Here is a 27,502-nt window from a genome sequence, read left to right as displayed (position 1 = left end):
TGGCCGAGGCAATTTTGAGACGGCCTTCAAGGGCCGCCCCGCCTGCAGCGCACGGCAGTAGTCCAGCCGGGAAGACAGAGCAAAGGCCCAGCTGCTCCTCCGGCAGGAGCGCCAAGCCGGCCCCGAGAGAGGCCCCTCCTCTCAGACTGGGCTTGAGCGGAGCCGGCTCTCCGCCCCCCCCCCCCCCGCCCGGCCCCTCCAGGCCAACACCACCACGACCGCCCGCACCCGCCTTGCCTCCCTTGGGCTGCCGCTCGCCTCTCCCAGCGGCCTCCATGAAGGGTGCAATGGGGACACCCGCCCCCCCCCCCCGCAAGGCTGCCTTGCTTAACCTCCCCCCCCCCCATCCCCAGGTGGCATTGACATTTCTACCGCCGGTGCTGCGGGCGTGGCAGGGGACGGATACCGCCAAACCCCCCTCCCCACCCCTGGGGCAGCCAGAGGCGGCATTTGGCTGCTCTCCAAACTACTCAAAATTCCCGGTTCTCCAGAACCTGCTGAATTTCGCCCCCATCCCAGGGCTGGACCTTCCCAGAGCCCCCTTTCCCTTCCGTGGCCCAGCCTGGGAAAGGGCCAGGGGATCCGCCTCCTCGTCCCCTGAATGAGGCTCCCCCAGAAGGGAAGTGGGGAGCCCAGACAGACGCTACCCAATGGGGGCTCTGGGGAAGTGGGGCTGTCCCTCCCAAGGAAGAGCCTCTGCCTGTCTCTGGGCTTTCCCCTCCTCCTCCTCCTCCTCCAAGCCGGACCCTGCAGGGAGTGGGACTCTGCGCCAAACGGGGCTGGAAGCTCTGTTGTTGTTGTTTTTTTTGGGGGGGGGGGGAGAGGTTATGGTGCAGAGGTGGGTATTCAGCAGGTTCTGACCAGTTCAGGAGAACCGGAAGCAGAAATTTTGAGTAGTTTGGAGAACTACTCTAGCTGGCCCTGCCCCCATCTATTCTCTGCCTCCCAAGTCCCAGCTGGTCAGGAGGGAATGGGGATTTTACTATATCCTTCCCCTGCCACGCCCACCAGTAGTAGTAAATAATAATCCCACCACTGGTACAGTGGCTCAGTGGTTAAAGACACAGAGCTTGTCAGCTGGAAAGCTGGCAGCCCAAGTTCCAGACCCCAGTGCTGCACTACCGGGTGAGCTCTTGTCCCAGAGCCTGTTCGCCTAGCAGTTCCAAATGTAGGTAAATAGGTACGGTAACAGTGTTCCATGTGCCTCGGCAAATACTCATGCTGGCCATACAACCATGGAAATTACCATCGGACAACGCTGGCTCCCTCAGCTAAAAAATGGAGAGAAGCACTGGCCCCTAGAGACAGAATCAAGTGGACAGGGCAAACCTTTGGTGTGGAAGAGACATTAAGGAAAGAGGTAATGTACTGGTTTTCTTGCCTAATGGAGATTCTGAGTCATCCAGTCAGAGCTGAAGAAACTTCTTGGATGAGAAGCGACACATCTTCAAAGAAAAACCAGAAAGCCCAATCGCCTCTTGAAAAAAACACCTTTGGGGCTACTGGTTTTCTTGTTAAAACTGGTGTTTTTCAATTAGTTTGAATTAACAAGGAGGCCAAGTGAAAATGCAGCAACACCACCACCACCACCAAATTGACCATTCTCGATCTGGTGCCTAATAATACATTGCCTGGGAATGGCTACCTGCCTAACCTGCATTCCCATTTTGCCCCCGTGGAGGTAATGCTCTCGCACACATCACGGACAACAGAAGGGTTTTTTTTCTTCCTGGCATATTTACCAACAACTACATGTACAACACAGGATAATGCTGGTCCAAAAATATTCCAGAAAACATGGGGGAAATGAAAGAGAAGTCTTTGTGAAAGAGTTCATGCGGAGAGGTCACTATTATCAAATCTCTCCTGGTCATACACTTCGGCCACAACCTTCCTGCCCGCAAACCAGCGCCCATTCAGAGCCTGGATGGCTTTGTGAGTCTCTGAGGCCATGGAGAATTCCACAAAGATCTTGACAATGATCTCCGCGTCTTCTTCCTCGCCCTGCTTCTCTTGGTAGATGATGACTCTGTTGACAGCCCCAAATTTGCCACACTCCTCCGTTACTTCTCCTTCCAAATCATCATCAATGTCCTTGGGATCCACCATGTTCCGCAAAACCATCACTGTTGACTGTGTGAAGAAAAAAGCCAGAAAACGTCACCTCCCAAGACTCCTTCTTCCAGCCAGCCTCGTTTTGCCTTTGTGAAGGCCCCCCGCCCTTCTTCCACGACAGGCTCAGTCTGGAGGCTTCTCCCCAGCAGCCCTTCCATCAGCCCTGCTGAAGAACTCACCTCTTGTTTCCGGAGAAGCTTCTGCATCACCATGTGGCGGGCGCTGCTGCCAGAGATGCTCATGTGCTCCTGTTCACTCAGCATCTCTGGCCTTTCAGATTCTTGGAAAACCTCCTCCTCCTCCTTCTCCTTCTTGGCTTCTAGCAGGCCTAATGTTGGGGGACTGGCCAAGATGGGGTTCACCACACCCACCTGGGGAATAGTGACGGGAATAGGTGGGCGAGCCGGAGTGACCCCTGGAGGAAAAACACATTTTGAAGTAGGTGAAAAGAACTAGTCGCCCATATACCCTCGTGCTCCACATCCAAAGCGAAACAGAATATCCAAGGCCTCTCAGACAAGGAGGGTAATCCCACCAGCTCAATACACACAATCAACCCGAATTTAAGAGAAATGGGCAATCCCTCGACTCACAACAACCTTAGCAACCAACTACAGGACCGTCGTATCAACAAGGAGTGAAAATCTCAGAAAGAACCTCAATACCCCTCACCCATCCTTCTACTCCACAGAAGGGAAACAGAAAGAAAAGACAAGCAGTCCTTGAGTTGCAACCATAAGAGAAAGACTGCCTGTTACAGGCATAAGTTGCAAAATGGATTGGTCACACTTTGCAGCAGTTATTAAAGTAATTTCTCATTGTGAGAAACGGTTTTGCTGAAAACCAGAAGTGGGGAAAATTGGGCATAAATGTAGCTGTGTTGCTGAGCACCCAAAGGCCGACCACGTAATTGCTGGGGGGGGGGGGAGAATTACAGGGGTGGGAACAAGCATCAGAACTCAAAAGAGGACACCCATGGGGCCAGCCCAAGCAGAAGAGGAGACAGAAGCAGCCAGCGGGGAGGCCGGTCTCTACACACCAAAGTCTTCCAAGGTAAACATCCATGGGGCCAATTGTTTCTCCATGAGGAAGATTTGTAAAGTTAGAATTATTCAAATTGCTAAAAGAAAATTTGTCAGAGACTTTTGAAAGAGACCCACCTCCGAGGCTCTTGGGCCAAGAGCCCACCGGATACCGAAGGTGCAAGTCAAAAGCCAGGAGAGAGGAGGGCCAGAGGTTTTACGGTTCCCCCAAGAGCGATGACCCCCTTCGGCCTCCTCCAAGCTAGGCTCCTCTTTCCCACCTGGCCAGACAGGAGCCCCAAAAGGAGGTTCCCAAGCAGAGGACCCTTCCGACTAAGAGGACCAACTGGCCCAAGGCCGGCCTCCCTCCTCCTCCCCAGTGCTCCCACCGCCAGGCTTTAAAGGCGCTCCTCACTCCCAATCCAGCAGGCTCCGTGGGGCAGGGCTACGGAGCTCTACCACCTAACCGAAAAATGCTGCGTGGGTGGGGGAGAAGAGCGCATTCTCGCTGGAGAGTGAAGTGCCACCGCCATCAACCCACCCGACTGGGCGGCACCAACCGGCAGCCCTTCCTTTCGTTCCTAGGAAAGCTCCTCAAGGCTTCTTTCTTTCTTTGCTTATTATACTTGCATGCCTTTATTAGACTCCTTTCTCCAAGGAGGCCTTCGCCTTTCGCTTGGTTTCACAGACACAACAGATGTTGTGGAGAAGACAGAGACGGCTGGGCCACCCCCACACAGGGCGGCTCCCTTATCCCAGGCGGCAAGAGGCGGGTGTTTCAGCCGCCAGGCCACTCACCCGTGATGACGCCAGGAGCTTGAGCTGCCATCACAGCCTGCGGTAAGGCCCCCAGGGGCTGCGCGAGGGTCAGGGCTGGGGTCACCAGTCCGGGAGTGGCCAATGTGCTAAGGACGGCAGCACCCGCCACCCCTGCCACAGCTTCCTACAAGAGAGAAGTCAGCTCAGACGCGGCCTCTGCAGCTGCAGGGCTGCTCCTGTACCCCAAGGCCCAAGCGAGGAACCCCACAGCCAGGAGCTCCCCCCCACCCCATCATCTTCTTCTTCTGTGGGCCCATTGGAGCGGAAGGGGCGCCTCGGGCCAGTATTTGCCTTTGCTTGCCTGATAATCCTACCCAGCCCCAGAGACGTCAGCCGGGCTCAACCCGGCCCTGGCAGCAGAGGGAGGAGGGGCCTGCAGAGCAGCTGCACACACTGAGCCCCTGGCGCCCCCTCCTCTCTGCTGCAGAGGGTGGGAGCCTGCCGGAGCTTGCAGGGGGAAAGGGATGCGGACGGGTGCCCCGCTTCTGCTGGTCAAGGGGAAGAGTAGGAAGGTCCATCCAGCCAGGGCAAGGACTCTCCAACTCCGCTCCCCAGGCCCTGCTCCTTACCTGAGCGGTGATTTTCGCCGTGGCGGCAGCCGCGGCTACAGCTGCTGCAGGGGGCAGGCCTCCCGGGGTGGCTGGAGTCAGCAGGGGCATGGGCGGGGTGACTGCTTTGCCCACGCGGAGGTACTGGCCCCCCAAGTCAAAGAGGTTCATGGAAGAGACGGCGTCCTGGGAGGACTGGGCCTTCTCGTATTCTGAGCGGGCAGAAAGAGCGATATGGAGCACTGGCCGCTGGCTCTGGGCCCTCAGCAGCAAGGCAGCTGGCCCCGGGGCTCACCGATGAAGCCGTAGCCCTTGTGCTTCCCCGTGGTGGGATCCCGGGCCAGCGTGCAGGACTTGATCTTCCCAAAGGCCTCGAAGACACTCTTGATGTCGTCGTCGGAAAGGTCCTGGTGCACCGATGCCACGTAAATGCGGTTGAAAGCGCGGGCCTCCTCTGCCAGCTGATCGATGATGGGCTGCGCTTGGCCAATGTTGCTGGGCCTCCCCACCTGCAGGAAGGTGACCCGTGAGGGCCTCTGGGCGCCCCCGGGGCCCCCAGAGCACCAGCTTCTCAACCGCCTGTCAAGGTGGCACTCGGCCTAGTCAACATGCCCAGCTAAAACACCGGTTGGGAGGGGGGGGAGGGTCTAGCCTGTTTCTACAAGCCCATCCGACATTCTGCCAACTGTGGGTTAACGTGTTTCCCACATCCAGACTTATTCATTAGGCTGCACCCTGTCTTTCCTCTTGCTGACAATTTTGTTCTTCCCGCATACAGCCCCGTGGGTGGCATGAGAAGGGGGCAGTGGCCAGCGAGGTGAATCTGAAGGTCCTCGGTTGCAGCCCGGCCCCTCCACCTCACTGACCCCGGCACGACAACCGATGAGGGAGTAGAGGGGCCTGGCCCGCTCTTACGTTAAGCCAGTCACTGCCTTCAGTTCTGATTTGTTGTTCTCACTGGGCACCCGCATCATGGGAACGCAGGAAGTCCTCCTTGCCACAAAGCAAGTGGCAAACGCCAGCCAGGCAGCCCAGCGGTTCACCCACCCACTGTGGGGCGGAGAGACCTTTGCAGCCCAGGGGCCCTGGGTGGTGTTGGGCAAAGCACTCGGCCTGCTCCCAAATAAGCCCCTGCTGACACCTTAGCCCTGCCGGAGGGACGGTAGGAGCTGGGGCAGGCAGGCAGGCAGGCGGCCCAGCTCCCCCCCCCCTTTTACAGGACGGAAAGACTGGCGTGTGGCCCACAGGTCTCCCTCCACGTACCTTGATGTTCCGCCCTCCGAGCATCACGGAGTTCATCTGCTCCAGGGCCAGCTGAGCAGCTTCCGGGACCTCATATTCCACAAAGGCAAAGCCCTGCCCAAGGAGAAAAGGGGGCATTAAGCTCAAGCACTCCCCTCCCCTCCCCGCCCCCCCCCGTGCACCCCTTCTTCCCCCTCCCTGCCAGCTCTCCCGCTCACCTTGTGCTTCATGGTCACGGAGTCCCAGGACATGTCGATGCTCTTGATGGGCCCAAAGGGGGCGAAGGCCTGCCGAATGGTGTCCTCTCCCAGCTCATAGTAAATGGAGCCCACGTAGACCCGGCACATGATGGCCAGGGCCCGCTGCCGCTGCGCTGCCATCTGTATCGGAGAGAAGGTCTGGCCGGTCAGCGCAGGAGGGAAGCCCGGCAGCTCTCCCGTGCCCCCCCCTCCCCAGGAGGCTCCAGGGTGGCGAGGGGGAGCCTCCCCGAGGAGGAACTAGCCCAGTCCACCCTCTCCCTCTGCCGCCCCAAAGGGTCCTTCCCCACCACTCTGGCCCCACACAGCAAGAGATCCAGACCGGGCACCTCGTCTCTGTCTTCCCCTGAAACATCTCCCACCCCAGGACGCTGCCTCTTCCTCTCGGCAGGCGCCTTTGGGAGCAAACGACCGCCACGGGGTCACCAGCCTTCTCCTCCCAGGGCCAGGCCGGCTGGTGCCAGGGGCCCTCTGACACTGTCCCAAGAAGGTGCAGTGGCAGAAGGCCCGCGATGACCCATCTCCTCCTCTGCCGAAAGTCTAGCCAGCCTACAATCCAGATTCACAGCTATGGTTCAGTGGCCGGGCAGCAGCTCCCCTGCCTGGCAGCACAGCCAGGCCCAGGACAAGCCGCTGGAGGGCTTCTCTGGAGCTGGGAAAAAGGACAAGGCTACTCCTGTTCTCCTGAGAGGCCCACCCAGCCGGGGATTCTGGCCGGTTGTAGATCAGAGCCAAGAGCACCTTGGGGGCTTCGCAGCAGTCCCCCGGCCCTTCTCACGAGGGTGGGGTGGAGAGATACCTACAAGACTAGGAAACCTCTGTCCCCCCTGCTCCCTCTCTGGGGCACACCTGCCACCCGGCCGCTCCCCAACCCTGGGGAGAGCTGCTGCTGCCTTGGGCGGATGCCAGGCAAGGCCTCCAAGCTCAGCCTCCCTTCCAAACAATTCTGGGGGAGGGGGGTGTCTCGCTGCTCCCCAAGAGAGACGAGGGACCCCCTGCAGGAAGAGGCTCTCTGCTGCACATCAGGACAGCCAGCGCCACTGGACAAACTCAACGAAGGGCACGCACTCCCAGCGTTCAGGAGCCAGCAGAGCAAAGAGTTAGGGAGAGGGGAGATGGGCATCTACAACGAAGCCCATGGGGGCTGCCCGGCTATTTGGCCTATCTGCTTCCCCTCCCACCAGCAAGCTGGCCGCCCCTCTAGCACCCCAGAACCAGATCCAGGCTGAGCGGCTGTTCTGAGGCGGGCAACCCGCCACGCTTCTCTTCCACTTGCCCCACAGAAACTAAGCTAAGCCTGTCCTTCTGGTGCCGGGAGAGCCCCGGGGACCCGGGTGGCCTAACTGCCGGCTGCCCCGATGAGCCGGCCTCTTCAACAGCTCCAAGGGGATCGATGCACAGCAGGAGCCGGGGCCCTGTGCAAGATCCACCAGCACATTAAGGGGGACCCCTGGCTCCTGCCTGGGTGTGCTACCCTGCTAGCACTCGGGTGGAAGGGCGGGGGCCCTCTCTGCCCAGGAGAGGGCGGGGCCTGCTCCTGCTGGCTCCAAAGGTGAGGGGCCTGTGCCCTGGCAGGCAGGCCCCGCGGCAGCCACCCCCCCCTCTCTGCCCCAGCGCCAGCTAGCAGCCCCTCTTCCTAGCACCCTTCCACTCGTCTAGGAGAGCCGGCCGAGCCCCAGCCCCCGGCCACCAGCCTCTAGCATCCCGCGCTGGCCCCCTGGCGAGTTACCTTGGCAGCTACTTTGAGGCCAGGACCTCAGCATCCCTAGAAAGGCAGTTCTGCTGCTGCTCGAGACTAACGCTTCCTGTCTCTCTCTCTCTCTCTCTCTCTCTCTCTGCCCAGAGCCTCCGGGGGTCCCAGCTGCCCCCAGCCCAAGGTCTTCCACTGGGAGCTTACACTTGGCCTTGGCTGGTTGGGGGCGGGGGGGTATATCCAGACCAGGGGGGGGGGGGGTGGCGAGAGAGGGAGGCCACAGCTACGTCCTCCCCCAGCCTAGGCCCTGACTAAGACCCAGTGCCCAGAAGAAGTGAATGTGTCTATTGACCGATTGTAAAGGTGAGAGAGGATCTCCAAAGCCCATTGTCACTGCTGCCATCTGAAAGACAGTAAAGACAGAGTTCAGTCTGTGGGAGCTGAGCACACCACCAGGGGTTTGTCAAAACTCAAGTGGGAGGAAAGAGGCCTCGCCTGCCTGCCTGCCTCCTCCGCCTCCTCCTTCTCCTTGCCGAACATCCCCGGCCGACCCTGGGTAGCCAAGGCAGGGAGGTCCAGGACAGTCTTCAGCTCTCAGCAGACCACTAGCTATAGGGACAGCCCCCCACCCCCCCCACCCCCCCCAGCAGCCAGAGCTGCCCCAAGGCTTTGCTCTTCCCCTCCCCCCCCCCGCCCTCCCCTGTTAGCTCCTCAGGAAGAGGAGCTTGGACAGCAGCTGGCAGCCCCCCTCCCACAGCCCTGCAAGACCCCAGACTCTCCCTGCCCCTCCCTGCCTGAGGCCAACTACTGCACCCCACACCGGCCTTCTCCCCCCCCCACTCCCTCCCTCTTGCTCCCTCCCTCCCTCCCTCTCTCTCTCCAGGCAGCTAAGCTTCCCTCCACAGGCGGCCATGTCTAGGCCTGAGAGGTCATGGCAGGCCAAAGGCAGCACTCCGGGCAGATCTCGGGACTGGCAGTGGCTCTAAGGGGCTGCCCTGGAGAGGGGGGAGGGGAGGGCGTGTCAAAAGCAAGGGCATCCTGGCAAAGGCCTCACCTGGAGGTTGGTGAGCTGCTGCTGCTGGTGGGCAATCGTCTGCTTAACCAAGACGCTTTTGATGCTCTGCTCCATTGCGTATTTTTTCGCCTGGCAGGAGAGGGAGGAGAGAAACCAAAGTCACAGAGACCAGCAGCTGGCAAACCTCTGGCCCCGAGAGACTCGGCAGCTGGATCAGGGATAAGGCGGTCCTCCTGCTCGCAGCCACCCACCCTCCTCCCTCCGTCAGCCCCACCAGCTCCCCTGTTAGGCCAGGTGGGACGTTTTCTATTATGTCGTAAAACGCCTTATGATAATTTTATGTCATCAAATGTTTTATAATTTTTTTAGCTCCGTAGCAGTTACGTGACCCAGATCTTGGACCCGTTATTCTGTAAGTCAGCCATTGGAGGTTCCTTTATTCAACAAACGTTTCTCTCCAGTCAAGGTTTTAGGGGAAGGAGAGATTTAGAACCGTATACTTAGATATATACTAGGTTGTTCTTATCATTGGTGCCGTTTAAATTGTTGGCAAGGGAGCCGCCCAAAGTTCCATATAAGATAGTGGCTGCCTATCTAAGGGTTTTTGTACATAAATAAAGCTAGCTTCCTAACATTGCCACAGTAAAAGGGGACAGGCCTCACGCAGCTGGTCCTTCTGACGGGACGGCTTTCTTCCCTAAGGACTTGAGGGAACCTCCACAACAAACCTGGGAGCAAGACTCTGGAACAGCGCTGGGCTTCCCCCCAGCTGCTCCACAAGCCAGCCAGACCAGAACACTCGCTTGGCTGCTGCCCCCTCCCCCCCCCAAAAAAAGGCTGGAGCTCTGGCCCTGCCTTCGGGGTCCACTGGGACCCCCTCAATGCCCTGAGGAAGCCCAGCAGCACCGACAGGAGGGCCCTCGGCCTCCTCTGCTGTCAGTGCCTGCCAGCTGGTTAAGGCAGCAGCCCTCTCCTCCTCACCTCGGGGTACCATGCATCAACCCCAGTTGCCACCCCCCCCCCACTACCCACATCACCAATGCTGTGCCTGCTTCTCCTCTGAGCTTAGAAAGGACCACCTTTCCTAGAGGGAACTGCCCCAATCCTCTGATAAGGTTGGTTATTTTTTTCATGGGCCTTCTTCCCCAGCTGTGTCACTGTTTTCTCCAGCAGGAGGGATCCAAGTAATAGGCAGAAATCTGAGCACGATTCAAGCCCCCGGCCCTTCCTATGAGGGCCGTTTCACTTTCAATGCACTTCCTGCTGATTCCAACATGGGATTTACAACCGTCGCACGTGTGGAACACCTTTACCAGTTCCCTGCTGAGAGTCCAGTATCCTCTGCCTGCCCAGCCCTATTGAGCCAGAGTTCAATGGGGCAGGTTTTCTTACGCCGCTCCTCATCCCGTTCAATTTTCTAAGAATTAGTAAAAGCCGCTTTATCCCAGGGAGGTTTGTCCCCAGCTACTTGGGAAACCTGAGGCGTCCATCCTGAGTTCTGTTTTGGATTTTAGTTCTACGATGGAAGTGGGGTGGGCGGGCGACACACACATACGTACGCCGTCAGCACAAAGCGATGCACGCTTGCCCTAAAAGCACCAACTTTCTAGGCGTCTGTGCAGTTACGGATTTGGGCGAAGCCACATTAATGCCCATTCATTTGTTCTGCATCTGTTAGCACCTCACTGAATATCTGGGTAAAATCCCCCAATCTGATTACAGCCCACTCCTGTGCAGGGAGACAGTACATTCCTGGTGGGGCCCTGCCCGGAAGGGGAAAGATCCTTGCCCAGGCCTCCCTCTCTCTCTCTCCCTGGCTATGCTTAGGCTGGCTGACTACCTTGGTCAAGCTGCTCACCTTCTGAAGGGCCTCCTGCTGCTCCGGGGTAAGAGGAGGGAGCCCCAGCTTGGCTGACGTGCTCTGTCCATTTTCCACCTTGATGGTTTCGGTGCCCTGAAATTGGAGAGATGCTCATGAAAGCCTGAACACAGGAGACCTATACAGGGTGGGCAGGGAAGCCCAGTTTCACTGAGCAGGGGAGGGCAGGGGAAACAGGACCAATAGCAACTTCAGAATAACCTGTTTGATATGTAAATTGTCTGCCTCCCAATCACTTTAGAGGCCGATGCCTGCACTTCTTCCCAGCTGGGATCCCCAGAAAGGCGTTTACACAGCAGCCCCTTCAACAGAGCTAACTGGCATCTTCCACAAAAATCCTTTCACCGGCTCATCCAAGTGTTTCTTCATCAAAACAGCTTTGAAATACCCTCCACTGGAGCAGCTCCATACAGACCTGCTCTTAGCCATCTCGTTAGAGGGCCTCTATTTAATTAGCGTATTAATCAGAACATCCTGGGATGTGTTGCTAGCCAGCACGGCTTGTTCTTGCCGATTTCCCAAGCCTTAAAGATTTTCACAGATCTCTGTGACCTGCTCCTAAATGTTTGGGTGCAACAAATTCCCAAGACGACCCTCCTCCTTCAAGATAAGGGCAACAATCACTCTGCTAGTGGTCTGATGCTTTATGCAGCTGTGCAGAATTTCTCAGCAATTATATAAGGGGTCATCCAGATGTTCAGCTACTTCCTACAGATTTAACCCATTGAAAAGAGGAAAAAAGGCTCAGGTCGTCATCACTTACCAACCAGAATTGGGACTAGAACACCATCACTGATATAGTCATTTAGTAAAACATCACATAGCCACATTGGCCTCACAACAGTCCCTCTGTAGCCATTAAGCAAGCCACTGGATCATTAAACACAACCTCCTCGTATGACAGCACCCCCCCCCCCCCCAAAAAATCCGCAACTCCCTGCCAGCTTCCCCACTGACTTTGCTTGTTGGAAGCCTGCTGTCAGAACCACATGACCGTGGGATACCAGAATAATTGCAAAGCACTCTGCAAAGGGGGCCCAAGTTGTGATCATGCGACTGTGGGAATGTTGCAATGGCTGCAAGTCCGAGGACCTGTTGTGAACCTACTTTTTCAGTGTCACTGTAACTCTGAACAGTGGCTGGATGAGGCGGTAAGTGGGGACTACCTGTATTCCTAATCATGCAATTATCAGGTTTTAGCCCTGCCCCTTCACTCCGGCCTTCACAATTTTCAGGGGAAATACATCTTCTTTCATTGGAAAATCCAAAGGGATTACTTATCCCCCTTCTTTTGTTTGAATAGCTCACACAGATTCCTTCTTCCACCTCCACCACCCATTGTTTTCAATGCCTTTAAAAGCCAGTGATGTGGATCTGAAGAGACCCTCATGCCCCCCCCCCCGGGGGGGGTCCCCTCTGAATCATCTTTCCTGCTGCTCATCCCTGTCCAAAGCCCTTTTGGTGGCTCTTAGACATCTTTTCAACCACCATTCATTCATTCTGCACTTCTATTTTCTTGTTTCAAGTGAGTAACCATTTTGTCTCTGCATTATCTGAAATTTTGTCTTTGACTGTAGCTGTGCATTTTGAGCTCTGGGTTCCGTTTTCCATTAATGTTCTCCTGCTGTGAAGTCCTAGTGGCCACAACTATGGCTAGGTTTTTTTGTAGCTCTAGATCCCAAGGATTCACCAGGTTCTAGCACTGGAAGTTTGATTTCCGCTTTCAGAAATTGCAAAGGTGTCTGTTACCCCCAAAGGAGGGGGGAGATGAAAAGATTGGGGGGGGAGGGGAGGTTATAGGAGTGATTGGGTCTAGGGTGGTGCTGTACTACTACTTTAGAATGGATCGGATAATAACTCAGGCCAAACTAACATATGACTTCTCCTGGGAGTTTAAAGAGTTAAGTGCGATAGTTAAGAATGAAGCTCTGGGACGCTACATAACCGAGAATCTTTCCTCTGCTGCTCCCAACAGAAACTGTCAGGTAGGAGTGGACCTACCAGAGAAACTCTGAGTCCTCAGCTGTGGTTCAGGAGGATGCTGTGACTGGAAGCACCGCAATCCATGGGGAGGTCTCCCTTCATCCGAGTCCTCCCGGAGGTCAACCCTCCGAGGAACCAACATAGTTTCCGTCCCATGATCAGGTATGAAACCAAACCGTCTCTGGAGGCTTTTGTAACTGCAGTCCCTCCTCTTCCTTAACCTTCCCCCAAGAATGGGAGTATTTGGGATATAATGGAAGTAATTCACAACTGCTGGATTCGGATTTAGCTCCTTGGGGGGGGGGGTGAAAGGACCTGCCTCCCCTCTTCCAGGACTTCGGAGGCCTTGCCTTCCCCCAAAGGGATTGACCACAGCTTGAATCCAGCTCCCAGTTCCCTGCCTGGCCATTTCCACCAGCCAGGTTGTGCAGAGGCCCAATCCGGAGGTGATAAAACTGAAAAGGCATTTCTCCAGATTCACTTTCTGTGATCCAGACCATCTGGGGAAAGACGGCCAGGCAGTCCACTGGTGCCCCTGGGAGCTCTTAGACGAGGAGGTTGCAGAGAGAGTCATTCGCCTTGGTTGACTTAGGAATCGGCTAGAAAAAGTCTGAAACGGCAACAGTCTTGGCCCAGGAGCCCGGGGGTCTTGGCCCCTCCCCCGCCCGGCCTTGAAGGGCTGCCCGGCAGAGGAGCAGAGAGGCTCGTGAACACCCCCGTGGCAAGGCCTCCTGCAGAGCCACCCGGGACCCAGCTGCTATCGGGCAAGCCGTCTCTCGGGCGGGGGGCGGGAGAAGCTGCTGCTGCTGCTGCTGGGCCCCCAACCACGAGGGGCCCCGGAAGGAGAGAGAAGCGGGGCGCCTCTTTCTCCGGGGCTCCTTCTGGGTGGCGGCCTACGCAGCTTCCCCTCGGAGCGGCGGCCATGGGCTCCTCAACCCGCCCATGACGCCCAGCCACCCGGGAGGCGCATCGGGTCTCGCTGCCCGCGAGGGAGGGGCGCGGCCTGGCCGACCCGGGCTTCCTGGCCGCACTCCGGCAACCCCGGGGAGGGGACGGGGCAGGGAACCGGGGCAGGAGGCCGGCCTGGCGGCCCGCGGGGGAAGAGTAGGGGGAATGGGGGGGGGGAAGCGCGGGCGGCGGAGGGTGCCGCGAGGCGGCTCGGAAGGGCAGTCTCCCCCCCGCTCCGCGTCTCACGCCCCGCCAGCGGCTCAACCGGGGACGTCCCGCATCTCTGTCGCGCGGCTCTCCTCCGCTCCGACCAGCTCGGCCGCTTACCAGAGAGAGCGCCGCGGTGGTGGTGGTGGTGGTGGTCGCCGCAGCCGCCGCCATCTTCGCCGCCGCAGCCGCCTCCTCCTCCTCCTCGAGCCCCAAGCTCCGGAGTCTCGCGAGAACCTGGCGGCGGGAGGCCGGGCGAACACGAGACGGATAGAGCTGGAGGCAGCTAGGGCGCATGCGCGAGCCCGCTGATTGGCCCGCGCCTCCCGCCACCCGGAGCCTTGGGGAGGGGAGGGGGCAGCCTCTTGGGGGAGCCTTTCCCGCTCCTCCCGCCCCGCCCACATCCGTCGGAGGGGGGGGGGCGGCGCGGGGGGAAACGGAAGAGCCGGCGGAGCGTCGGTTGCTGGCGCTTTAATGCGGGGGGGGGGTGAGAGAAGGGCGCATGCGTGGCGGAGGCGGCCGCGCGGGGACAAAGGCAGCTCCCGTCCGAAAAGCCGCCCGCCTGCCGTCCCCGGCCGAGCCCCGCTCCCGCCGCGTGCAAGGAAGGCGCTGCCCCTCGCCGCCGCCGCCGCCTCCTCCTCCGTGGCAGGGAGGGAGGAAGGGGAGGCGGGCGAGGGGCGAAGGGGCCGCGGCCGGGCAGGCGGCTCCTCTCCTCTTGCTCGTGCGGGCGGTGCCGGTTCACTGGGCCTTCTGGGCGCCGACCTCGGGGCTGGAGCCGGCGCCTCGGGCGGGAGGGTCCCGGGGTCTTTGCAGGGCGCCTTCCAGGAACGCCGCCAGCTTCTCCCGGTCGTCCTAGGGGAGAGCAGCGGATGGGCTTGGGCTCGCAGAGGAAACCCCCTTCACGTCTACCGGCCGCCCCGACCCAGGCCGCCTCGGGCAGCGGGCGCAGAAGGCTCACCTGGCTGATGAACCCATAGTGCACCAGTTCAGCCGCCAGGTCTCTGGCACGGTCGCCTGTGGACGAGCAGGGATGAGCGGCCTCACGGGGGGACAGTGTGGCCTTTGGGCCCCCCCCCCCCCCCCGCGAAGCAGCTTCAGCCCTCCCACCCACCCCCCCCAGTGCAGCCCTGCAGGAGGAGGGGCCCCGGGGGGGGGGGGGCAGCCTGAGCTCCTGCGGCGGCAGCAGCAGTCCAAGCAGTGGTGGGTGCAAGGCAGTCCTTCCGTGCCATCCCTCCTCTGCCTTCAGAGCAGCCCCGGGGCAACCAGTTGGCTTCTGAGTGCCACCCAGGGGGCTGTTTGTCCCTTGCGAAGCCTCTCAAGGCTTCTCCTTTTGCTCCTGCAAGAGACGATCCCCGCAGGGCCCTACCTCTAGGGCCAGGATGGCGAAGCTATGGCACACGTACCACAGGTGGCACGCAGAGCCATTACGGCACGGGAGGCGTTGCCCTGTCAGCTGGCCAGCGTGCATGCGTGTGCTGCCCAGCTAACTTCAGCCTTTCTTTGAGGCCGTTTTTCACCCTCCCCAGGCTCTAGAGGCTTTATAGGAGCCTGGGGAGGGCGAAAACAGCCACCACCACCACCCCGGGCCCTCAGGAGCTGTTTTTAGCCCTTCAGGAGGCGCCCCTGGAGGCTCCGGGGGGCTAAAACTGGCCCTACAAGCAAACCGGAAGCCTCTTCCTGAACTTCCGGTTTGCCCACAGGGCCGTTTTTTTGCACTCCGGAAGCTTCAGCATTTGACACCCCCCCCCCTGCGCTCACCCCCCCCCTTTTGCCACGTGAGCCAAAAAAGGTTCGCCATCACCGGTCTAGGGTGTGTGGCCCCATGGCCAGCTTCCCAGGGAGAGATTGGGCTTTGCAGAGCATTGCACCCGGCTGCTTCGGAGGGCCTTCGGATCTCCCGTGCGGGGACTCGGTTAGAGGCCCCGCAGTTCTTCCTCAGCAGCGGGTGTTTTCATGGCCACACGGCCAAATGGATAAAGGAATCCCGGTGGGGTGGGGGGGGGTTGAGGGCCTGGGATGGCGTTGTCCGGATTCTCCCCGGGGCACGGGGGAAGCTGCACCTGCCTTGGGAGCCCAAGGTCTTCTCTGCAGCAGAGATGGGGAGCCTACCCAAAGTCCGGAGGCACAGCTGGCATCGCTGCCCATCCCACCACTTCTATGCCCCTCGCACCCAGGAGGAGGGAAGCGGGCGGGACTTACCTGGGAGCAGGTCGTAGCTCAGGTGGCGGTGGAGCTTGTCTTCCAGGGTGAGGAGGAGGGTCAGCTGTTAGGGAGGCACAGGCTGGCATGAAAGGTGGCCGCCTGGGGCAGACGGAGAGGAGGGAGGCACTTCCAAACTCTAGTCATAAAACTACTAAGGAAGGATTCGAGGGGAAGCGAAAGAACACTGGCGGGAGGGGGTGTCCTTGTCGTTGGGAGCAGTTTCAAAAATAAGCTTTATCAAATGACCTTTGTCCTGCCTCGGCCCCTTTCGCCCCACGGGCCCCAAAGGCCCCAAGCGGGGCCTGGTCTCCCCTGTGAGGGCCGTGGGCTTCCCTGCGCCCACCGCATCTGAACCCCCCAGCTTCCGCTCCCCAGGATGCCTGGCCTGGTGCTCTTCCGGCCTGCAGCTGCAAGCCTTCCCCCAGCCATACGTACGCGCCATTGCCGCCTCTCCTCCTGCCACTCCGTGCTGCACTGCATTTGCACCACCTGGGGGGGGGGGGGGCAGAGGCAGCCCTCAGTAGGAGCCCCAGCCAAGGCCTTGCTGGTAGGGGGTGCTGGAAGCCGCCCCTCCTTGTGCCGGTCCCCAAGCTTGGCTCCCCAGCCCTGCGTGCAAGCATCTCCCATGGCTGACAGCCCCCTCCCAATGAACACTCATCCGCCCCACACCGCAGCGTCATCCCCGCTAAAGCCGGCTAGGCAGCTTAGTCTTTTTCCCCAGAGAAACAGCCGTGCAGCCCCCTTGTGAGGGTCCCCAGGGCCACGCGAGGCTTTCCTGCAGGCGATGGGGGGAAGCAGATTTCTCCTCCGCTCCTGTCATGGGTTTAGTCCCCACCTCATTGCCCTGACACGTCCTGAGGCTCTGACCCCTTGCTGCCCGCCCTGGGGTGGGTCTGCCTCCTCTTCCTGCCCCCCCCCCGCCCCCTCACTCCATGGGAAAACAGACTGAAGTGGTGCAAAGGGTGGAGGAGAGTCCCGCAGGCAGAGACCCTCCCCCCTTTTGCCTGCCTGGGCTCCAACCAAGGCAGGGGGGCTGCTGACCCGCCAGAGCCCCCTCACCTTCCGCGTCTCCACATCCAAAGGCTCCGGTGTGGGGGTTTGGGCTTTCTGGGGGTCTTCCAGGGCCTGGGAACTGGACTGTGGCAGGGTGTGGGGCCGGACGGTGGCAAAGTTCATCAGGGGGTAGATGCCATTCCTGGCAGAAAGAGCGAGGTGGGTCAGGGACGGGGTCCCAGCAAGGCAAGTGGGAGAGCTGTCCGTCCCATGCCCCCCCCCCCCCCGTCCCCTGGGCTCCCCCAGCAAAGGGTCGGTGGCTGCAGAGGGAGAAGCGGAAGATGGAGAAACTCACCTGACGTCTTCCAAGAATTTGTCCAATTCCAGGAAAGAGACCTCTGAATATCTGGGGGGGGGGGGGGATTTAGTTCAGTTGTCTGTGGAAGCTGCAGCCGCTCGACAGGGCCAGAAGGGTTCAAGGCACCATGGCTGGCACCAGCCCCCCATGCCAAGGCCAGAGAGGAGGATGCAGCAAGGGCCTGGCTTCTGCTGTGCCTGCCCTCCCCAGGCTCTCCCCTGCTGGAGAGGGAGGGCGATGGAGACAGCTTTGGGCTGGGAGGAGGAGGAGGGGGGGGGAAGTATCTGCCTGTGGCCACCCAGATCAGCCGGGAATCCCAGGTGGCAGGCGGGCGGGCACCCTCCATGCTGCAGGCGAGCCTTCCTGGAGGAGTTGCTCGTGTGCCAGACCCACCTCCACTGCACTGGCAGCCGCCCTGCCCGCCGAATCTCTGCCATCACCTCACTCAGATCCAGCTCCTTCGTTTTCTCTTCCACCACATTTTCAGGCCACAGGTCTGCAAGAGACAGGACTGGTACCCCAAGCCAGGAGCAGCCGCCCTTCCCTCCTGCCCCGCTCCCAGCTTCCCCCCCCCAACTCACATTGGTGGGTGATGAAGCAATGGGCAGCCAGGAGCTTCAGGGAGTGGACCTCAAAAAGCACCCGGTGGAACAGCAGGTCGTGTGCCGTGGGCCGCCGGCTGGGGTTCAGGAGGAGGCAGCCCAGGATGAATTCCTTGGGGGGGGGGGCGGGGGAGATGGTTAAGGACAGAAAAGTGTCTCTTCCCAGCAAGACAGGCAGCTCAGCCCTACACAGGGACAGTTTGGGGGCTGAGCAGGAAGGGGTGACCTGCAGAAAAGGGGCTGTGGCATGTAGCTCATCCTGGCAGGGGCCAGCCATGCCAAGGCCACACCCTTCTGACCGGTAGAGCATCAGAGTCCTCCGGCTCACGGACTCTGAATAGATGGCAACTGACTAAGAAGGATCCTCCCAATTACGTGGAATGATATTTCACGTGTCTGATGAAAACTAATTTATTCCTGCAAGCATTTGACAGATGCCGAGTGAACTGGTGCAGATTTGTTCAATGAACAGAAAATTCTGCAAGCAAAAGCTTTGTGGCGCTCCGTGGCAGCCGGAAAGGCTTCCTTGCAGTGTTAAGCCAAGTGGGGCCCACTGGCATTCCCAGAGGTGCCCTCCGGGCTGAAGAAAAAGAGGGTGGGCCCAGCCTAGCAGAGCCAGCTGCTCCCGCAGTTTCCATCCCATTTTTCTGGAGCTCCGCCTCCAATGTATTGTTTTTCATTCCGCTGCAGTGATTGCCGACACCTTTGTTACCTACGGATCTTAAGTTCCCTTCAGCCAAACCTAGTTTTCTCAAGGAGGGTCTTGTTGAGGGAGCGGGAACTGGAGCCAGCTGTCCCCGAGGTTTGGTAACTGGTCTCTGTGGAGGCCACCTAAAATTGTGCTTGCTTTCTGGCCACCTCATCACCCCATGATTTATAAGAACCCCCCACCCTGAATATTTCCAGAAATACCTGCACGGTTAACTGACTGGCAGCTGCCATTCCACGCTCGCCTCTTGCTGTGGTTCAGTGCCAGGCTGCCATGAACTCGGGGGAGGGGAGGGGGGCTGGATGGGAGGGGGGAGGATTCGAAAAGTTCATCTTCCCCCCCAAGAGGAGGTTTCAAAGTCAACCAGCTGGGACTGGAATCCAGCTGCATCCCAAGCCCCACACTTGAGGCCTCCGTTCTGAAAGCATCTCTGGATTTGATTGGACATTGCGGGGGGGGGGGGGGGCTTAAGGCAAGGGAAGTTTGATTTGGGGATTTTGGCAGGTGAATTTCACTTCTGGCTTTACGCTACTGTATTTCACTTGACCTCTAGTAAATTATACCTTTCCCAACAAATGGAGTTAAGGATCTTCTTTCTTAGGTGTGTAGCATTTGAGTATCCAGAGGTCCTGGGGGTATTTCTTCTATCTCCTCCAATCTCCCCATCACTCTCTGCCTCCTTACGTTCTCCGGTTGTTCCTTACGCTCTGCCTCCTCCCATCATCAGTTCTCTCGTGGCTTTTGGCCTCAGGTTCTAAGCTTTGTGAAGATTGTCCCCCTCCCCAAATGGACAGCAAATCTGAACGCTGCGAAACTGTTGGCAGATCAGCAGTTGCTGATAGTTCGTGGCTCACTGAGCTTTTCTCAAATCAGGGCAATCGCCGGAATCCCCTGGGAGGCCTTCCGCCCAACATTCCTCCTTGGAATTTCCTGCTTGTAAACGTGGCTGCTCGTTCTGATCAGGGTGAGGCCTGGTACCCAGGGGACTGAGGAGCAAGCTGCTCCCTATGCAGAGAGAGAGGGCACCAGCGGGACCAAACTCTTCCTGTGGCTCTGTATCGTATGACCCCTCTCTAGCCCAGACTGACTGACTGGGCAGACGGCAAAGAAGTGGTGGCGTGAACTCCCTCAGACCCCGGGAAGCAGATCAGACCCACCCCCAGGAGGCAAGAGTAACACCCACGGGTCTGTCCATAGTACAACCAGGGATATCTCGCCATTCTGAGCTGAAACGTTATGCGCTGTTCCAGGAGTCATCCTGTCGCCCCCTGCCCTGCCCCACCTCAGAGGGGCCAGGCTGCCTCTCACCCGCATGTTGGGGTCATCCAAAGAGTGCCTGGCTCGCTCAATGGCCTCCTTGGTCACCGAGGAGTCCCCGTTCGACTGGATCTCCAGCACGCCCATCTGTGGGAGAGGCCAAGATGGAGCCAGGCTGGCCACGCAGGCAGCAGCTGGGTTCCAGACCCCCAGCAGCAGAAGTTGGGTAGGGGGAACTTTTCGCACTCAGCCTCTGCCCCCGCAGGCCCTTACCTCCAGCGCACACATCCCAAAGGAGAAGATGTCCACCGCTGTGCCGTCGGCCGTCCCTGAAAAGCCAACGGCATCCCATGGAGCTGGCATGCCCCAAAACGGCCGTGCCCCTCCCCCCCAGCAGAGGGTGCTCACTCTCACCTCCGTACTCCGGTGGGAAGAAGTGCAGGTTCCGCGGGTCCTCCCGCTCTGTATGGACCGGGCTGTGGAGCTCGGGCGGAAGGGCTGCAGGAGGGGAGGGAAGGACTTGCTTAGGAGAGAGCAGCACGGACTGGGGCCCCAGGTGTCGTCCAGAGCTGGCTTCCTGCATCAGAGTGCGGCGTCCAGAGGACCCAGTCCTGAAGTCAGGTGAGGGCGGAAGGACTCGACTCTGAAATGGGAGCCAGCAGGGCCCTTCGGGCGGCAGAGAGAGGCGGGAAGATGCAACTCCAAGCAGCTTCACTCACCCTTTGCAAAAACACGATGCCAGACTGTGGGGGGAGAGAGAGAGAGAGAAGAAGGCCGTTAGAGGTGCAGGGCTCCTACCCAGAAGCTGCAGGAGAGCCCCAGCTGTGTCGTCCCAGCAAAAGCTTTGTGCGTTTGCTTCTCATCCTGAGCAAAGAAGTCCTCGATGATGGGTCAGGCTGAGCCCAAGAACGATGACCAGCAATTCAGCCAGAGGTCGGCTCTTTATTTATGAGCACAACCTAGGCAGAATCTTGCCAGACTGAATCCCCGCTACACCCGGCCTGACGAATGTGCCCCCGGGGGGGAGATGCTAGGAAGGGACCATCCTGGCTCTCTCCCTCTGCCTCCCACCCTCCAGCTTCAGGCTCTGCTGCCGCTTTCTGGAAGGTCCTACCACCTGCCTGGGAAAGTGGCACCAGGGTAGGCTGTTGCCTCCGTGGGCATCGTCTCTCTCACACAGATGCTCCCCACCTCACCAGGCTGTCTGTGGCAGGTCCACGCACAAGAGTTCTTCTCTTCCACCGGGGGGGGGGGGAGGGGGGGCTGTGAGCAGGTCATGGGAGAGCTTGATCCAGCCAACACACACGTGCGTCCGTGCATGTGTGCATGAAAGCAATGGAACGAGCCCCCCCCCCCCACTCCTATTTATTTTATTTATGTGCCACTGAGATGAGAGCCAACTCTGGGTGGCTTACGGAATAAGAAAAAGTAAAAATACAAAAGACTTAAAATGGGGAAAAATTAAATAAGAAGCTAAAACCGAAGAGGTCAGGTGAGGCAGGCGTGGGGATCTTCTCTCTACCCGTCAGCCGTCCTGAGCCCAGAATGCCCCACCAGGGCCCCCGGCCAACCGCCAGAGCCAAGACTGCCCTGGAAGGCCAGGAGGGTGGGGGCCGACCTTGCCTCCAGAGGGAGAATATTCCAGAAGGTGGAGGCGACCGCAAAAAAGGCGTCTTGTCCTGGGCCCACCAGCCCAAATAGTTTGGACGACAGGATCCAAAGGGAGTGGGGAGGGCCAATTCTATTGGCGGGCGGGGGGGGGAGTTCATCGGATACCCGGCACCCATGCTGCCAGAGGCTTTACTGGTAATGACCAACCCCTTGAGTTGGATCCAGAAGCAAATGAGCAACAGCGGCGTCACTCGCGCCAGGAGGCTCCGCACTGCTGCATTCTGTATCCCCTGCCATTTCTGAATAACCTTCTAGGGCAGCCCCATGTAGAGCATGTTGCAGTGGTCCAGCCAAGAGATGACCGGGGCTTCAGGACCCAGGAGGGAGAGGAGGGACACGGGTCTTTCTCAGGGGCCGGTCTGAGAGGGAGGGGGTCCCCCTGGCAACAGCTGGGGCCTCGCTAGACGTCCTTTCAGGGGTTCCAGAGACTGACCTGGCCCAACTCCTTCGTACCTGATCCAATTTTGATGAGCCCGTTGTGCTGGATGAAGATGGTGTCACTGGTGAGGTTGCCGTGGATGATGGGGGGATTGCAGGAGTGCAGGTAGCTGCGGGGAAAGAGTGCTGAGGGAGCCCTGCGCCCGAGGGGCCAGCAGGGCTGAGGAAGGGCGGGGGGGGGGGACCCAGGACTTACCTGAGAGCTGAGAGGATCTGGGTGCACCAGCGCTTCCACGCCTGTCGGGGGGGAGAGCAGAGGGAGAAAGGCCGTCCGTGATGCAGGGGAACCTTTGCCTAGACCCCCCCCCCTCTATTCCCAGGCTGTTGGCAGTGGGCCCAGCGTGGCAACCGTGCGGGTCCATCCGCGGCACCGGGGTCCCTGCACCCAACCTTCTGAGGGGCTCCCGGGGCAGCCGTCGCAAGCAGTCAAAGCGGGAGGGTGGGTGGGAGTGTCACCCACCTTGGCATTCATGGCTTTGTGGTTTTTCTTGGTCTTCTTCAGGAACTGCTTCAGGCTCCCTGAGGAGACGTACTCGGTGATGAAGATCACCTGCAGGGGAGGGGTCGGTCGCAGTGGGCACCCCTATTCCCAGGCACCCTTCCCAGCCATCAAACCCCTTCCCAGCCCCTTTCTGGTTCCATGGCCTGGCGGATGCTGCCGGCCCTCACCCTGCCCACCAGCGCCCTCCTCCCGGGGACTCTCCCGGAGCCCCTTGTCCTGAGCCCAGCCCTCCAGCCCCAGAGGTCAACTCACTTGGGCCTTGCTTTCCTTCACGTCCAGCCAGTATTTGTGCACCTTCACGATGTTGGGATGGTCCACGACCACCAGCTGCTCAAAGGTGGCCTTGATCTTCTCCTGTTAGGCAAGCGGCACTTCAGGGGAAGGGAGCCTCTGCCAGGGCCAGCCAGAGACGGGCGTTCTGGGCAGAGGCCCCGCTCCTCCTGTGGACCCCACTCACCTCATGCGCCGTGAAGGCCGCCTTGTCCATGAACTGCAGCTCGTTCCACACCACCTCCACACCTTCCTCCGTATCCATGGCCAGGAAGGTGCTCTGGAGCCCGGGCATGTTGCCTTGGTTCACCTGTGGGCATCGTCCGGCTTCAGCAACCAGGCTGGCCAGAGAACCATCGGGCACAACACATGACACACCCTGGCTGAGACAGGGTGCCCACCTCCTGCCCCCCAGCTGTGCCACCACTGGAACAGAGTGAGCTTCCAAGGGGAAAGGGGGCCTCCCCCCTCCCCCAGCATCCTTATTGGGATGGCCAAATCAGCCCATTTCCTGGCTCACACGTGACCTATAAGCTTAGCACACAGAAGACGTGGAACTTTGGGATGGGCCCTGAACCACCACCAACCCCGACTCCAAGCTCTGCATGCGAAGAATTGTTGCAGCGATCGCCATTGTACTGGCAACGGCCCTCTGGCCGAGCACAGCCCCCTCTCCAGGAGAAAGAGGGCAGAGAGCCGTTCTCCTGGGTCCTCCAAGGGCAGGAGCCTCTGGCTGGGCATCCAGGGAGGGGACCACAGCCAGACACACACACTTTCCAGGAGCTGTTTTAGGAGAGTAGACCCAGGTCCAAGTAAGGGTCCCTCCGGAGTGGGTGGCTGCCTGAGGTTGCTACCAGAATTCCCTCCTCTGCCATTCTCTGCCCCTTGATGGACTCCCCTGGGCTGAGGTTGGCATCCCGTGTCCTAGGAGCCCCTTGGCTCAGGGGAACCAGGAACAAAGGGCAGCCGCTTCCCTCACCCCCTCGGGGCCCATAAGAAACCGGGGTTCAGCAGCAGGACCGCCAGCAAAGGGAGGAAACACCTGCCATCTTGTTTTCCTGAGACTGGAGGCTTTGGGGAGGAGGTGCAGCCAAGCGCCAGAGTGGCTTTCTGGCAGCAGCAGCAGGAGGAGGAGGAGGAGGAGGAAGGGGGGTCTGCACCCCTGAAGAAGCAGGAAGGAAAGGGGAGCACCTCCTCTGCTTGAACCCCCTTCCCGGCTCCCTTCTGCCCAGGCAGCCTCCTCTTCCAGGTCTGTGTTTGGGCAGATCACTCAGCTGATTCACCCGCAGGATCTTTACAGCTGGCAGGTAAAATTAGATCCTGGGTTTTAGTGCTGTTTATTTCTCAAGGATAAATTATAGCGTGTATTTTGACATATTTTTCTAGGCATTTTGATTAATTCTATTGATATCGAATTAGCATCTGTGCCTATGTGTTCATCATAAAACAACTAAATAAAGAATACTCAAGAGGTGGGCCCACGGCCTCCAAGGGTCCTTCACCCCATGCCCAGCCCCACCTTGTCCCACCAGCAAACCCTTCGCCCTCCCCTCCCACCACCTGCGGGGAGAGGCGGGGGGGGGGTCTGCCCTCCAAAGGAGAGCATAGCCTTCTGATGAAGCTGTTGTCATGGCAACTGCCTGCAAGATCCAGGAGGCCAACCCGGCGACAGGGACCACCAGAGAGCTCAGGACACCTTGAGTGGGTGGTTTGTGGACAGGCATCCTGCAAAGGGAGCCGGGCTTCCACGCGGCCTCCCCTTGCAAGAGGTTTCCCAGCGCTTCCCTCCTCCAGGCTAATTGCCCGTTCAAGGTTTCCTGGCGCTGTAAAGTCAGGATGGGAGATAAAACTATTTTGCCAGATCTGCTCCTTGCCTGGCAACCACACTCACAGTTTCTGCTTCCTGGGTGAAGGAAGCGGTAGAGGAATGTGGAGATGCCCACCAAGAGACTGGCAGCAGCCCCCGCAAAAGCACCGGCCTCGCCTGGCACGACAGAAGCGGGTGAGGAAGAAACCCAACACCACCCTGGCCAAACTCTCGGGCAGGAGAGGAGGAATTCCCCCAGGCTTTCCTGGAGGCCAAATCAACTCACGCGGGGGGGGGGGGGGCTCTGGGGCCTCAAAGGGCTTCGCTCCCTTTCTGGCAAGGCCAAATGGCTGCTCACCCCCCCCCCCGCCCCAAGGCCGCCCCATGAGCAGGAAGGGAGGAGGCCACAGCAAGCAGGACCCAGGAGAGCAGCCCTGGGGGGGGGGGCAGGACGCTTGCCTAAAGGGCCCCCCACCAGGAAAAGGCCCAGCCCTGCCCTCCTCTGATAAGTCTCCAGCCCTCCCCCCTCCCCTCCCCTCCCCGGGGAGATAAGCAGCAGCAGCAGTTCAGCCACGCCCAGGTTCCACCCAAGGCAGGGATGGCCTGTAGCCCCTCCCAGGGGGAGGCCGGGCAGGAGCCAGCAGGTGCCCTTGGCAGCCCTGCCAGGAGGCCCTTCTTTCATCAGTGGCCCCCGAAAGGCCTCCCCCACTCGGACCCCTCCGGAGAAACCCCATGCGGCTCCCTTGGGAGAAACAGGAGGGGAAGCCCAGGCAGCCCAGAGGCCCCCCCCCCCACCCGGCGACAAGAGGCGGAGGGGCCCAGGGGGGTCCTTGGCAGAGCCAGTCAGCTCCCCATCAGGGTTCCCCGGGCAGCCTGGTGGGCACAGCTCCTGCTGCCCGCCTGAGAGGGGGAAGAGAGACTTGGGTGCCCCTGCAGGCTAAAGCCAGGCTCGGCCCAAGAGTGGCTGAATGAGGCCTGTGGGGCGAGTCGGGCAGGAGGGGAGGCCTGCGGGTGAAGACAAGGGGGGGCAGCAAAGATCTCCAAGCCACACCCGAGAGCTGCCAAGGGAAGCCCAGGAGGGCTCTCCAAAATCCCAGCAGCTGGGAAACAGCTGCAGTCTACCTGCAAGGCCGGTTCCTCCACTCTGATCTTCCCTCCCTGAAGTTCTCTGGGAGGGGCCCTTGGAGGACAAAGGGCCGGGGTGGCTGCTGGCTGGGGGGGGGCACTGGGAAGAGGACCCCAGCCGGCCTCTGCCAGGGAGCAGGAGACGCAAGACAAGGGGGGGGGGCAGGAGCTGCATTGTAGGTAACAGGGGAGCTGCCTGAGGGCAGGACCTCCGCCAGGGGGGGCGCGCAGCCAAGGAGAAGGACAGGCAGGGTAAGAACACCCCCCCCACACACACACGCATGCACACACAGGGTTGGGATGATATGGTGCAGGAGTCCCACAAGCCCCTCCTCACAAAGGGGCCAAGGGTTCGCCCTGCCCACCCCTCTGCCCAGGGAAGCCTCTGCACTGGCGCCTGAACTCCGGCCAGACTTTGGCTGAATGGCCAAATTCCAGAGAGCCTGAGAGGCCTCTGCTGGGGGGAGGGGGGCTGAACAGGAGGAGGTCCCTCCTGGGACAATCAGGCTGCACTCCTGCCCCCCCCCACTCCTTCAAAACGGGGCTCCTCCACCAGCAGGGAGAAGGGTGTCCCAGATGGAGGCCTAGGATGCCCCCCCCTCTGGGGGAGGAGGAGGGATGGGGAGGGCAGGCTTTGGCCAGCAGTTGGGAAGAGACCCTTGCCCCAGCTGAAGAGTTGCCGCTTGGCCTGCTCCCTAAGGCTGGGGGAGGGGGAGGAGGTTCGCCACTGCTTCCTCCTTTGCTAAGGGCCGGGGCTCTGCCGGCAGACAGTCGAAGGTCGGCCGGGGGGCGCTTGGTGACAAGAGGCGGCGGTCAGGAGGGAGCCCCGATCGCACCACTGAGAGGCTGCAACTGCCAGGGTCCAGCTGAGCCCCCCCCCCCGCCCCATAATCTCCCCTCAGGCAGCTCCACGCGCCGGCGCCTGGCGGTGGAGTAGATGGGCGGGGAGAGGGCTGGGCCGTCTGAACAAGCCTACCTCGCGGGGTGAGCGTTGTGGGCAAAGGCTGGAAAGGGAAACCCCCGCCCGGTAGGAGCTTCCGAGGACCGGAGAATGTAGTTCGACCGGGTTATAAGTAAACAAACACGTAAAACTGTCCGGTCGGGCAGCGTTCCTGCGGGTGAGGCGCAGGCGCAGGTCACCCAGTAGGACCGCCCGACTCCGGAGCGATACCCGCCTCCGGGACCGGGAGGACGGCCCGGCGGGAGCTTGGCTGCCGACTCCCCCGCTCTTCCGCGGCGCCCCAGCCCGCGGCTACCTGCTCCTTGCGCTTCTGCCAGCGGCCGCACGGGCTCTCCTCCAGCACCTCGCTCTCGTCCTCGCTCTCCTCCTGCGCGGCCGCGCACGCCTGCTCCGTTTCCGTGCGCCCCGACATGTCCCCCGGCGTCGCCCAGGCCGACGGAGGACGAGGCCCGCGCGCCGCTGCTCCCGGGAGGCCGCTGGAGGGCCAGCCGCCGCGCCTCTTTGCCTCGCGGTCCCCGCTGCGCAGCGCAGCCGGGCGTCACCAAGGGGCGGCGCGGAAGACCGCCCGCCTCCGCCGCCTCCCGAGCTGGTCCGGCTGTGCCTCGGCGATCGACGGCCGACCTTCGCTGCCCCGCCGGAGGGCTCCGGTGTTTAGGGGCTGGTTGTGGAGGTCTACCCCCGGTTGCTCTTAGGGGACGAGGCTGCCCCTTGCCTTTCACGTGGGGTGGGGTCTGTGTCCCCGAGGCTGCTCAGACCGGGCCTCTGGTGGTGGCCTGCAAGGGCCTCTGTCTCGGGGGTGTTCTGGGCAGCCGATCTGCCCCCACCCGGGAGGCCCTGCTGGGTGGGTCCCTGGGGACAACGGGTCCCTGGGCTTGTCCC

The 27,502-nt window shown here is 60.2% G+C and overlaps 2 protein-coding genes across 6 annotated transcripts; both read right to left on the bottom strand.

Moving 5' to 3' along the window:
* Nucleotides 1–1,704: 1,704 nt before the first annotated feature.
* PUF60 (poly(U) binding splicing factor 60) lies at nucleotides 1,705–14,048 on the bottom strand. Of its 2 annotated transcripts, XM_032223423.1 has the most exons (11): nucleotides 13,849–14,048; nucleotides 10,570–10,665; nucleotides 8,751–8,840; nucleotides 8,049–8,099; nucleotides 5,965–6,126; nucleotides 5,768–5,860; nucleotides 4,800–5,013; nucleotides 4,526–4,716; nucleotides 3,936–4,080; nucleotides 2,295–2,530; nucleotides 1,705–2,133 (listed from the first exon to the last, which is right to left on the bottom strand). In XM_032223423.1, exons 1-11 carry the CDS (start codon nucleotides 14,023–14,025, stop codon nucleotides 1,834–1,836), a joined length of 1,755 nt encoding a protein of 584 aa, XP_032079314.1. In that variant the 5' UTR covers nucleotides 14,026–14,048; the 3' UTR covers nucleotides 1,705–1,833. The 2 variants fall into 2 exon arrangements, with proteins under 2 accessions (XP_032079314.1, XP_032079315.1); XM_032223424.1 differs by lacking the exon at nucleotides 8,049–8,099.
* NRBP2 (nuclear receptor binding protein 2) lies at nucleotides 10,569–27,164 on the bottom strand. Of its 4 annotated transcripts, XR_004255920.1 has the most exons (19): nucleotides 26,919–27,164; nucleotides 22,918–23,040; nucleotides 22,713–22,814; nucleotides 22,419–22,508; nucleotides 22,155–22,195; nucleotides 21,974–22,068; nucleotides 20,569–20,592; nucleotides 20,264–20,347; nucleotides 20,123–20,178; nucleotides 19,901–19,996; nucleotides 17,863–17,995; nucleotides 17,675–17,777; nucleotides 17,279–17,329; nucleotides 16,990–17,125; nucleotides 16,366–16,419; nucleotides 15,928–15,991; nucleotides 14,687–14,742; nucleotides 12,592–14,580; nucleotides 10,569–10,665 (listed from the first exon to the last, which is right to left on the bottom strand). XR_004255920.1 is itself a non-coding variant. In XM_032223431.1 (18 exons), exons 1-18 carry the CDS (start codon nucleotides 27,033–27,035, stop codon nucleotides 14,467–14,469), a joined length of 1,539 nt encoding a protein of 512 aa, XP_032079322.1. In that variant the 5' UTR covers nucleotides 27,036–27,164; the 3' UTR covers nucleotides 10,569–14,466. The 4 variants fall into 4 exon arrangements, 2 of the variants coding, with proteins under 2 accessions (XP_032079322.1, XP_032079323.1); XM_032223431.1 differs by having other exon boundaries at nucleotides 10,569–14,580; XM_032223432.1 differs by lacking the exon at nucleotides 26,919–27,164 and adding an exon at nucleotides 26,639–26,709 and having other exon boundaries at nucleotides 10,569–14,580.
* Between the last annotated feature and the right edge of the window lie 338 nt (nucleotides 27,165–27,502).

This window comes from Thamnophis elegans, chromosome 8, assembly GCF_009769535.1.
Source record: "Thamnophis elegans isolate rThaEle1 chromosome 8, rThaEle1.pri, whole genome shotgun sequence".
Taxonomy (NCBI): Eukaryota; Metazoa; Chordata; class Lepidosauria; order Squamata; family Colubridae; genus Thamnophis; species Thamnophis elegans.
This window is presented reverse-complemented; position numbering and strand designations above follow the sequence as displayed.

Bases quoted from the DNA above. Each gene is read 5' to 3' on its own strand.
- PUF60 (XM_032223423.1), bottom strand. From the start codon at position 14,025: ATGCGCCCTAGCTGCCTCCAGCTCTATCCGTCTCGTGTTCGCCCGGCC. The intron at 6,127-8,048 runs GTCAATAGACAC...TCTCCGATACAG, and splicing joins CTCTCTCACCTTTACAATCG to ATGGCAGCGCAGCGGCAGCG. The intron at 4,081-4,525 runs GTAAGGAGCAGG...TCTCTCTTGTAG, and splicing joins CGGCGAAAATCACCGCTCAG to GAAGCTGTGGCAGGGGTGGC.
- NRBP2 (XM_032223431.1), bottom strand. From the start codon at position 27,035: ATGTCGGGGCGCACGGAAACGGAGCAGGCGTGCGCGGCCGCGCAGGAG. The intron at 22,196-22,418 runs GTGGGTGACACT...CCCCCCCGACAG, and splicing joins ACAAAGCCATGAATGCCAAG to GCGTGGAAGCGCTGGTGCAC. The intron at 17,330-17,674 runs GTGGGTCTGGCA...CCCCCCCCCCAG, and splicing joins CGGCTGCCAGTGCAGTGGAG to ATATTCAGAGGTCTCTTTCC.